This window comes from Gekko japonicus, unplaced genomic scaffold, assembly GCF_001447785.1.
Source record: "Gekko japonicus isolate JY-2015 unplaced genomic scaffold, Gekko_japonicus_V1.1 scaffold854, whole genome shotgun sequence".
In the NCBI taxonomy this organism is placed as follows: domain Eukaryota; kingdom Metazoa; phylum Chordata; class Lepidosauria; order Squamata; family Gekkonidae; genus Gekko; species Gekko japonicus.
The window spans coordinates 637,400-649,817 of record NW_015170916.1 but is presented as its reverse complement, the minus strand read 5'-3'; the positions used below and the strand labels follow the sequence as shown (position 1 = coordinate 649,817).

The 12,418-nt window shown below is 38.4% G+C and overlaps 1 protein-coding gene across 1 annotated transcript in view; it reads right to left on the bottom strand.

Annotated features, from left to right (window-relative positions):
* Positions 1-4,025: 4,025 nt before the first annotated feature.
* Positions 4,026-12,418, bottom strand: part of MICU3 (mitochondrial calcium uptake family member 3) — a 75,448-nt gene continuing 67,055 nt past the window's right edge. The window contains exons 11-15 of the mRNA XM_015418745.1: positions 11,166-11,337; positions 9,013-9,121; positions 6,776-6,933; positions 5,302-5,375; positions 4,026-4,493 (exon numbers count right to left, since the gene is read on the bottom strand). Of these exons, the coding sequence (XP_015274231.1) occupies positions 5,307-5,375; positions 6,776-6,933; positions 9,013-9,121; positions 11,166-11,337 (508 nt within the window). The 3' untranslated portion in view covers positions 4,026-4,493; positions 5,302-5,306. The remainder of the gene's footprint in view (positions 4,494-5,301; positions 5,376-6,775; positions 6,934-9,012; positions 9,122-11,165; positions 11,338-12,418) is intronic.

The following is a 12,418-nucleotide window of genomic DNA, read 5'->3' as shown; positions in this document are numbered from 1 at the left end:
CCCACCAGTCCAAACCATGGGTGTAGACTCCTCAGTTTCCTAGTGGGGGGCACAAATCTTCTAGGATTTGAAAAATGGACTGAAGTGCAGTTCTACTATTGCCCACTGCTGCTGAGGAATTGGTAAGAAATGGGGAATGACTCTGTTTCTATGACGGAGTCCCCAGCCTGGTGCCCATGGGTAGCATGATGCTCACTGACACCTTTCCTGGTTCCATGCCAAGTGTGTTAGAAAGTGGGCAGGGCCAGGTGGGGCTTTTGCCCAGCAGGGCTTCTGATTGGCTATGCACATTTTTAAAAATTCTGTTTTGGCAGCACCTACCACCACAACAGAAAAATCTTCATTATATGACTGAAGGTAGGCTGCAGAAGCCATTTTATGGCTGGCTCTGCCTCTTGCGGCAGGCATTTTGGGACTGTGCCCCCTTCCGCACTGCATCAGAGTCTCAAAGGTGCCACATGTTCAGAAAGGTTGGGGAACCCTGGTCTAGGAGGGAGAGGGTTACAAGTTTAACAAGGAAAGTATTTTGGAAGATAAATAAATTAAGCAATATTGTTGGAGCAACAAAATGAGTATTTATTGAATTTAGACTACAATAAAAATAATTTAGGGTTTGGGTGGTTTTTTTTTTACACATTTTAAAAGGAAAAATTGCAAACGATTCTAAGAGAAGCAGTTTATGAGCTTGGACATTGCAATTTTAACCTCAGTAGTACTACAGAAATGTACATCTTGGAAAAAAAATCATAACCTAATTTTACACACTCGGCTTCTATTACTAAAAACACACATGCAGGCTAAATGCCACTGATTCTGCAATTCAAGGATACACTGGATGTGTAACACACATCAGTCTAATCTTCATATCCCATTTCTAGGTTCTTGTCAATAAGTACATAGAAAAAAGTGTGTCAATTACCTTGTTTTCAGTGCAATTTAAATGTTTTTTTTTTAAGTACTGCAAAGCTATTGAGAATTATGGACGTGATCCTGTGTACAGTTATGCAGCAAAGCAGCCCACACATGCAATGACCTGGATCCTTGATGCTTTTCTGCTCATGCAAGGCAGCATCAATTCTCTCCTTCTGCAGCCTTCTGGAAAGCTACTCTGGAGTCTCCCCTACTCTCTGGAGACTTTACTGGAGGTAGAGGGACTTTCCCAGAAGCAAGCAGCTCCCCTTCCTATTATGTAAGCAGATGTGCTTTCTTTGCTTACATGTTAGGATTCTGGCTCCAAGCCAATGCAAAACCTCAGTGCTATTTCAGTTTTTACTGACATCACTAGTTAAATTCAGTGGACATTAACAGATTCAGAATGTGTATGTTTCGAAAAACTAGGGCTGGATCCCCCAGTCATGTGGTCCAGGATTCTCTATGCAGGCATGTTGGAAAGGGTTCCTCTTCCCATATATATGTATTATTTATGACTGAGCATTCCATTTCATATAGTTTCATATAATCTGTCGAAAGAGGACAACTCTTGTGCTCAAACTGACACACAGTGGGGGCTGGGTGAGCTTCCATTTCTCCACCATGTCGAGAGATGCCTCAGTCACATGACTGTGAATCAGCCCTTAGACCGCAGGCGGAAGTAAAATTATGCTCCATTAATCCGTAGTGGTTAAGTGCGCGGACTCTAATCTGGGAGAACCGGGTTTGATTCCCCACTCCTCCACTTGCACCTGCTGATGTGACCTTGGGTCAGTCGCAAGCTCTGGCACAGCTGTCCTCGAAAAAGAGCAGTTTGTGTCAGAGCTCTCTCAGCCCCACCCACCTCACAGGGTGTCTGTTGTGGGGAGGGGAAGGGAAAGGAGTTTGTAAGCCGCTCTGAGACTCAAAGTGAAGGGCGGGGTATAAATCCAATCTCTTCTTCTTCTTCTTGAGTTCTCATATCTATTAAATAAACACCCCTATAATATAAGACATATATTTTAAAAAGCCGCTATGGATGTAGCATCTTATTGCTTGCAGTTTTCTGCATGATTTCTCACTAGTGGTCTTAAGCCACTTATAATACAATCCTAAACAAGTCTAGTCAGAGATAAATCCTACCAAGTTCCAACAGGATTTATTCCCATCTAAATGTGCAAAGGATAACAGCCTTACTGTTATAAAGTTAGGGCAGTTTTACTGGCTAAGTATTAACTATTACAGTCACTGCATTCACTTGGCAACTCTGAAATTAAAAATAAACTAGGAAGGAATTTTAAAACTTTTTAGTTTTGCATGCTAGTTAGCCAAACATATAGTGCATCTTTATAAACAATACCCTGCATACTGTGTCATGCACTATATGACAAAAGGATTTTTTCCCTACTTTTTTTCCCTACAGATTTACTGGTATATCTAAAGAAATTTAAAAAATATGATACATAATGTATTTTTAGAGCATGGAATGAATAAATAAACTAGGAAATATTCTCAATTCCCTTCTGCAATAGTGTCCATAATTAAACCATTTAAAGGCAGCAGGTAAAAACAGTTAAGACTATGATTCTCATACCTGTTAAAGAAAATTACTAATTTAACTAATTATACTTGGGGACACCTGGATTAAATAAAAAAAGCTGTGTTTAGGTGGCCTATAGACTGTCTTTTTAAAAAACAAGTCATAGATCTAGCTATATATCATCAAAATTCCTTGTTTTTGGTGTAGTGGTTTGGTGCCAGTTAGGTGTAGTGGTTAAGTGCGCGGACTCTAATCTGGGAGAACCGGGTTTGATTCCCCACTCCTCCACTTGCACCTGCTGATGTGACCTTGGGCAAGCCATAGTTCTGATAAGAGCTGTTCTTGAAAAAGAGCAGGTTCTGTCAGGGCTCTCTCAGCCCCACCTACCTCACAGGGTGCCTGTTGTGGGGAGGGGAAGGGAAAGGAGTTTGTAAGCCCCTCTGAGACTCCTTTGGGTAGTGAAGGGCGGGGTATAAATCCAATCTCTTCTTGTTGTTGTCAATTGTTTAAAACATTAATCTGCGCTATAAGAGCTCCTTAACTTACATTATTTCAAAAACTTGGGTTGGATTCAGACTAAATTTTCATGCAAGGCACTTCTGTCATTGGGACAGAACATTCCTGCATCCTGTTCTCCCGCTGCAGCCCACTGATGTCCCTGAAATGCTGCTCCTGGAGGGCTCTCAGGGGGTCTGCATCAGGAAGACACAGTCGGTGGGAATCACCCCACCCCCTTCCATTAGCAGAAATCTTCGTCTTAGATCCAGCCTCTTAAGTCTGGCTACACGGCTTTCAGCTACGATATTATTGTCTTCTGCTTCAAAACAAACCTGATCTCACATTTCCTACTCAAGGTATATTCACATTATAACATCTCATGGAAATAGTTTCCCCACAGCTGTTATTAAAGGCACATTCACTAGCGTAAAAAAAAAAAATTAAGAAAAAAGATCGGCAATTTAAAATAAAATAAATACAATTAAAATGCATTTTTAGAATACATTCACATTTTTGCAGACTTTTGTAACCTAAACATATAAAGTGAAATGGCTGGATGCAGCCTAGGGAACTACACATGCAGCAGGCTTATCCCCAGTTGGATATACAGACAGATGCTGTGTGTGCAGTTCCTCACCGTAGCAACAACTGGAACTGTGTATGCCAAGTCCTTCAAAAGAAAGAAAGAAAAGGTTGAATTCTACCATGCAGATGTTTGGAAGAGTGAGACGCTGGCCTTTTTTCTTCCTTGCCAAACTGCTGGATAAACAGGACCTCAACCTTTTTTGAAAGGGCTGTGTGTGCAGATCCAGTTAAGAACGTAAGAAGAGCCCTGCTGGATCGGACCAATAGTCTATCTAGTCCAGTACCCTACTACACACAGTGGCCAATCAGTTCCTCTGAAGCGCCAACAGCAGCGCATAGAGGCTGAGGCCATCCCCTGATGTTGCCTCCTGGCTCTGGGATTCAGAGGTTTAGTGCCTCTGAATGTGGAGGTTTCCCTCCGCCACCATGGCTACTGGCCACTGATAGACCTATCGTCCATGAATCTATCTAATCCCCTTTTAAAGCTGTTTATCCCTGTGGCCATCACTACATGCTCTGGCAGCGAATCCCACATTTTAATCACTCTCTGCTCCTCACATACTACTTTGGATAAGGGAAAAGTGTTCTTTAAATATCACACATGACTGTTTAGAAAAAGATCCCAAAAGGATGACTCTCCATGTCACCGTCACCCATCCTAGTGAAGTGAATGAAACTTATAATAGCAGCAGAGCACTTGCAGGATTGCAGCCAAAGATGATAAAATGTTGTGTGCTGTTATAGATGGTAGATGTTTGGCTTCGTTATTTTCTGCTCTTTCCTTATATAGTTTCCAAAAAAGAAAAGAAAAGTGCAACAATGGTGACTGAAGGTGGAATTGTTTTTGTGTTCATCTCAGCAGATCTTGATTTCGAAACTGCTTCCAAAGCTTTCTGAAGTGCTTGCTGGTGACAGTCATCACACAAACATAGTAGTCCTTCAAACTGTATTTAGGGTTTTCCTGTCAAGAGACAGAAAAGCAGCCTTAAATATATCCATGGAAAAGAAAGAAGCATTAAAGGATGTATGCGAGTAAATTGTGGCTGTCAACATCACCATGTATGTTTAAAACAAAACAAATAATCCAACATATCTGTGGCCTGTATAGAGGAAGCTAAAAAATCTCTTACAACTCTATTTCCCTCTCTTTAATGCATGGGTAATAATTCTAACAAGTAGTTAAAGGGTGACATCTTGGTTCAGTCCATTTCAAGGTATGCTTTTTTCAAAAATCATGTCTCAAGTTTCTTTTTTTCATAAACCAAAAGTTTATATTTTTTAAAAAAATTCCTGAACTTTGTTTCCCGTTTGTAAATTACAACTCACTCAAAATAACATATTGTTTTGTCTTAGCTAAAGGAAACACAGTTTCCATGGACAAGCATGAATACAACAGTCTGTTTTTCCCATTAAAATCAATGGCACTTACATGAACATGGTGTTTAGGACTGGTCTGCAGCCTGTGAGAACATATTAACCAGAATAAAGCAAATTCTTTTGGGAAAAATTAATTTTTACTCATTATCTGTAGTGTAACATGGGAAAAAACCCAACAACCTGGCACTTGCTACATGCAAAAGTGGCACTAATAGGAAAAAATAATCCCTCCTCTCTCCCCTTCCCTCCCTAATTTTGATCAGTGGATTATACATTTTCAGTACCAAACCTATTATGCATGTTTTAAATTATGCAGTACCCTCCACTGTAAAGCTGAAGCACTGAAATGCTCTTGCCAGTAACCTTAGGAACACCATGCAGCAAAGACATACCATTTTTATCTGCTATTGAGTTCTTTCTTCACGCAGGATTTGAAAGTAGTGTATTTCTGTATGCCTCTGTAACCCTGAGAAGCAGAAGACAAAGAAGTGTGCATGTGCAGGCAGCGTGAATGGAGCCAAAGGTGAGTGTTAGGAGAGCAACATGAAAATATAAAAGACTGAGATGAAATAGTAAACACGATGTGTTAGTCATAGAATAGAAAGTTCTGCAGAAATGATTTTAGATTCTAAAGTCATGCACCTTTAAAGCAACTGTCTACAGGACAATTATTGCTTTTCAAATTAAGAACAGCAGAATTTTTATCTTGGCAAGAAAGAAAAAAACTATGTTTTATAACAAAGATATGGAACCTCCATCGTAAATAAAATGTGACAAAGCATTCATTGTTGAATTTCATTCTCCATTCACAAGGTGGCGGCTGAACATCAGATCACGTAAAGAAAAAAATGATTTAAATTATGATGACTCAGCAGTTACACAAGTAATATATTTGCAAGGAAGAGATGTACCTTCAGAAGTAAGGAACAATGTATTTCTTTCTTTAGAGCCATGCTATAGGTAAATTGATTAAAATACATTCTTATTCTCCAATCACTACTATGACAATTAGGTCTTGAACTCTATTATGGCAGTTTTTTAAAAAAAAATATTTGGAATACAAGAAAGGAAATCACCACATTTGAAGGAAGATATAAGCCTTACTGATTCGCCCATTCAAAATACTAAAAAACAAGACCACATGTATTGATTCCTTCCTAGATAGTTATCATTATCAACCTAAAATGTTAAATCTTATATTTCAGGTTTAAAAATAAATCCCACCCATAAATGTACTGTGTTTCTGATAGTCACAGAAGGATGCACATCACTGAAACCTGTAAATTAAATGCAAGATTAAGTTATCGTAAAAATTCATTTGCATTGATTGCAATTTAATCCATTTCTTGTCTCTAGAGGGCAGTCAGGCAACAGATAAAACCTCTAAAACCACTGTAGAGGTGACTGACTGACAAGAGGTTTGAAACAGCAGTTCTGCAGTCCATAAAATGCAATAAATGAATCCTGCTAAATAATGAACTGAACTAAGGATCTACTTGATGAACTATAGGCTAGATTAAGTCATGTCTGTAGACATGGCTACAGGAAAGAAACCAAACACTGGTTCTATGTGAGCACAGTTTCATCATTCATAATAACCTAAATTAAAAACGAGCACTATTTCCATTATTTTATTTCTATTTATTTATTTCTCAAATTTATACCCCGCCCTCCCAGCCAAGGCCGGCTAATTACAAGACTAATGTTAATGCTTTTTGTAACAGATAACATTTGTTTTTTTAAAAATAAAATCTATGCAACCTTGTATCAAAATTGCTTATAGAAACGGTAATGTTTCTATAAGCTTAGTTTACAGGCTTGTTTACATAATTAGCCCAACTGGAATATAATGTTCCGTATTCTTACCCTGGATCCTCGATTCAATCTGTCTTTCATAATACCGATAAATTCTTTGTAGCTCAGCTGATCATCTTTGTCTACATCGAAGATTTTGAAGACTGTGTGCACTAAATGTGCTGAAAGCTTCAAACCCGTAGCAACATATACAGCACGCTTGAACTCATCTAAAAGGAGCAAGCATACACAATGGTGATGACATCATTTGATTAGCATACAAAAACCTGGCTTCTATCAGACATATATGAGCATTCTGTCTTCTAGTAGCACTAATAGCACAAGCTGGAAAGCCAAACAACTTACTCTGATTTTATATTTCTCCAGCTTATCGCCTGAAAGTTAGCAACTGCTAGCAGAAAGAATGAGCATTGCATGTTCAACTACCCCTTCTGCTCTGCTAATCTAACCACAGGCTATTATTAATATTGTATTTAATTTTCAGAATTCTATCTGACTGTTCCTTCAAGGATGTCAAAAAGGAGGTGGTAATATCCTGATGGGATCCAAGTTCTTTCTTCAAGCCACAGTTCCTCCTTCTAAGTGTACCATTGTAAGCACCTGAGATAAGAGGAAACAGAGCCATGGCCCTGTGATAGAATATACCTTTCCATTCAGAACATCTTAGGTTTGGTCCTGGCACCTTCAGTTAGAGCAAACCACAGGTAGAACAGGCAGCACTGAGACAGCTGAACCAACTGTCTGACTTGGTATAAGACAACTTCATATGTTCACTCTGGCATATGCCCAGTGTTAATTATTGAAGCTTCTGCAGGAAGACTGGTTCAGGCACTAACAACAAACTGTCATTTTGGTTTTATATACCAGAGAAGTATAGGCTCTTAAATGCCAGACATGCAATAGAAAACTAAGATTTTCTTTCTTAGAAACATTTTTATACTGCCTTTCCTGTCCAGCTCAGTGGTTTCAAAACAAATATGCCTTAAAAACTATTTAAAATCTCAAATTGTTAGCCAGCTACCAAAGAGTTTTAAACAAGTAAAAAAAAAGGCTCTCTGAAATAGCTCTACTTTAACAAGCTCTACCAAAAGAGTACAGAGACAACACAGCCCTTCCCACAAAGGTCAGTACATTCCAAAGGAGTGCAGTACCACAGATTAAACTCTTGCACAGTTTGTAACTGATCTCACTTTCTTCAGAGAAAGGAAGGGCAACAGACAACTCTGGAAAGATTAAAGAGTGCAGTTATCATCACACAATTTGTTTAAGGAGAGGTTACATGCGTTGCAAAGGGTTTGAAAAGGTCAAGACCAGCACTATGAACGGAACTTGGAAATACACTAGCAGCCAATGTAGTTGATCTAATATAGGTATAATATAACTAGGTCCAATCAACAGGAATGTTGCTACATTTATTGGACTTTTCTGGTTGTCTCCAAACAATACCCCATATAGAGTACATTGTAGTAGTCCAGCCACAAGGTTACACAGCATGGATCTGCATGGTGAGATCACCCGAGTCAAAGAAGTAAAGGAATTTATGAGCCAAATGCAAAAGGAACAAAGCCCTTCTAGCGCCAGGAGGTGCTTTAGGTGCTAGAACTGTCAGACTTAATGCATGGATTAAATATGAAAAATGTGAATTCTAAAACAAGTACCAAATATACACTGTATGGTCTTACTTTGAGTAGAAGCAGCACTGGATTGCCATTTAAATTTTATACCCCAGGGAATTATATTTTCAAATACTTAATGCACCAAGGACGACAATGTGGGAAACTATCTGTCCCATCCCAAGCAGTTACATCCTTCTAAGTCCACTGATGTCCACAGGCTTAGAAGTGTGCAAGTCTGCTTAGGATAGGCCTATATAAAGCCATATCTCCCAAAACAAAGTGAATTCCATGAGCAAACAATGGAAAGAAAAAGTAGCAGGATAAACCCAATGGAACTGCAATCTGATAATATGGAGACAATGTAGATCTAAAGGGATAAGTAGTTATTCCTATGAAGGAAGAACACACACATGCAGCAAGATAGCTATCTAGCTCTATCTTGCATGTTTATTAGCTGGTGGAAAAAAGCTTGCTTACAGTTAGATGCATTATGTCTCCTGGGTAGCATTACTCTTGGAACTTCTGTGAGGTGGGGAAGCAAGAAGGATGAGTATTGCTAATGTTATCACACAGTATTTTCCGAAGAGTTGGAACCAACAGCACATGGTACATAAATGCCTCAAAGCCATACATTAAAAAATTGCCTTTAATGCTGAAATTAGATATTCTTACCTTGTCCAATTGAACGGCTTGCAAAATTATACATCTGCATGGCAATTGCAAAATCTTCTAGATTGTTCAAAAACTGGAAAAATGACCTGAATTCATCAAATGTAATACCCTGTTGAATTTTTTAAAAAGTCCATATTAGTAAATTATAAGGAAAGGGTGCAGCAACTCCTTGCTTAACTGGCCATAGCTGCCTTACAACTGATAGGAAGCAAGCAAAGGATGGAGAAAATTCCTTCCCCTCACCACACATCTGTAACACTGTTTTTGTCCTAAGCTTCGCTTGCTACCCATTGCTCAATATTTTAAACCTCTTGACACTACACTTAGTTTAACTATAGTAATTCTTAAATTGAAATGTCAGATAAGGAATTAGAAATAGTTAAAATAAAATGCTCAGAGATATCCCGACCTCCAATATTTTGACATTTGTAATGAAATGCATACATTAAAATTGTTCAAGCTGAAACTGGCTATTCTGGAGTAAGGCTTCTGAGTTAAAGCATCTGTGTTGGATCCAACCAGCCTTTTCGCTTAGTCTTATTTATTTTTCCCTCCTTACTACAGCCCCCACTTCCTACATAGATTTCATCCAATGATCCTCAGTACTTATTTAGTCTGAAGCCACATTCCTCTGAAGTTTCTCTCTTTTAATTTTAAATTTTAATGCACCTTAGAGACTCTAAGTGAAGCATGCTTGTTAGCCTGCCTCTGGATTGTGTGACACATTATTCAGCAATGTTCTTCTATATTCTCACTTATAAAGTACCTTCTGCAAATGCTGATTTTTCTTAAAAACAGCAACAACAATGCCTTTGGACAGTTCTAGCTTGAGAACATCTATTCCAAGAGTTTAACATCAGTAATATAAAGAAAGGGAACACAAAAGAGACACATCCTCCAAATGGGGGTGAAAGAGACAGTCCAATGTCACATGAACCACCCAGACTTGTATCACATTCCCATCCATTAACAAAGCCTTTCAAAAATCCCACAGCCAAAGAATACCCAGTTTTCAACTGGGGCCACTGCTGATGGGGAGAAGATGCTGAGCCTTCTAAGTTTGTTTTCTCTCACCCACTGCTCAATTCTGTTCTAAGGCACAAAAATTTACATAGCATAAATGTTTAAAAACCAAAACAGAACACAAACAGGTTTCTTTGTTCCCTAACTCTGCCTATGTCTTTTCTGCGTGCTTCCTCTGAGTAGGTGGGGGACAACCATTAACATAAGTACTGTCATGTCCTCTTCAAGCTTGTAACAGCTATTTATTTATTTTCTTTTTCAATGCTGCGCTGAACAGTAACACACACATTAATGTTGTGACTTAGTATTGTGTTTTTATCTATACCTGTTGAGTACCCTCTCTATGTACTAGTATCAATCCACTCTGGCTGTTTCAGTACAAGCTCTTAGACTGCCACTTTTGAGGTTAACTGCTAAGTGATGCTTACTGTTTCTCGCTTACTGTTTCTCTTTTAAAGCTCCACAAGGTAAAATGTAAACACTGTAGAAAAGTGTAGCCATTCGATAAAAAGTCAAACTGTTTACAAATATTTCTAAAACTGTTAAATCTGATCCTTTTTGCAAACAAATAGAGCAAACTACACCCAAAGCATCTTATGCTTAAAAGAGTCTTACTGGTTTACATTGATGCATTCAGCCACCACTGGATCTTATTAATGCTCAGATTCATTGCTACGAAATTTGTTTCCTAACAAATAATTAACTAACAATGATGCACTTGCCCAAACACTCTGAAAACTTCTATTCAGACACCAATAAGCACTATTCACTCATCAATGGCCTTTGACTGCTAAGATTATTGGAGAACTAAATAAAAGGTGTTAGTATTAGCCCTTCCGTTTAGAATCTGCCTGTTCAGGCAGAAATAGTAGAAGGAATAGTATTTTTTACACAATATGAATGGCTAAAAGTTTGCAGTTATATCACATTGCAAGTCTCTGATCAATTTATAATCCCTAAAGACTGAAATCAAGTAAATTTGTTCTGTTGTTATCATGTAGTTGGTTAATTAAATACTTGGTCATTCTGGGTAGATTATGTTTAGTTTTGTAAATCAAAAAATAAAGAGGCCATAGTCTATGCATGGGTCCTACTTTACAACTGCATGGGTCCTAAGTGTGGAAACTTACCTGCTCTTCTGGCATGCTACAGCGCACGTTTTCCAGATAGCTTGATATATTTTCAACGTTAGTATATCTTAAAAGAATATGAGCAAAGTCTTCCTCACTGATGGTATTCATCCCATTAGAGTAGGAAAGGAATTCTATTTCAAGAACTTCAGTCTGAAGGTTATCCATAAACCTAAAGCAGAAAAATACTGATATTCTTAAGAGTTCCTTTGTGCAAAAAAGCAAATATACAGAATATTCAAACCCTTGTTTTAATCATTTTGCTCAATAGCAAAACCGTTGACAGATGTTTGGTTTGATGTTATATAGTACCTAATTCTTCAAGTAGAATAAAGTAATCCTCTGCTAAATTAATCTTAGTTCGCATCAGAATCTAAATCCCCTCCAAAGATTTCTTAGGTTTGTTGCACTATCTGTATGGCTGCAATCCTATGAAACTTAATTTGGAAGTAAGTCCTAATGAACTCTATGGGAGTTACTTTCAGAGTAAACATGCATACAATCAGCACATAAAATTGAACTACTGCTGGTATCAAGTATAACAAACCCACTGCAGTGAAAGAGAAGAATAGATAAAGAAACAGAATGAGCAAATTAAGTATATTCCATGTGGGAATGCTAAGCAAGTTCAGTAGGATGTACGATACAGGTACCAGTGCTACAGTGTGACTCAGGAGAAATCACCACTTACACTCTTTTAAAAAGCACACTAGCTTGAATACTATCTAGCATCAAAACACAAATTTACCTGCCCATGTACTGCCTTGAGCTTCCTGGTTGTATAAAAACCAAAACCAAAATACAATACAACAAAAATAAGTAAATAACATTTTACAATTATGGCCTGATCATATTGACTCAGAATTAAATGTATTTATATTATTTAATATGCCCTGACCTGGATAGCCCAGGCTAGCTCAATCTCATCAGATCTCGGAAGCTAAGCAGGATCAGCCCTGGCTAGTATTTGGATGAGAGACCTCCAGGTAATACCAGGGTCAAGATGTGGAGGCAAGCAATGGCAAACCACCTCTGAACATCTCTTGCCTTGAAAACACTACAGGGTGGCCAAAAGTCAGCTGTGACTTGACTGCACTTCTACCACCACCATAATGTTGAGAGATTTTGCACATCTGGGCCATTTGAAATGAATATACAGAGGTGGTAATGTCAACTCTAGTGTTAACTTTACATCCAAACAATATGGTCCCGTTCACACTGGCCGATTTGAGCCGGGAGCGGGACAGTTCGGC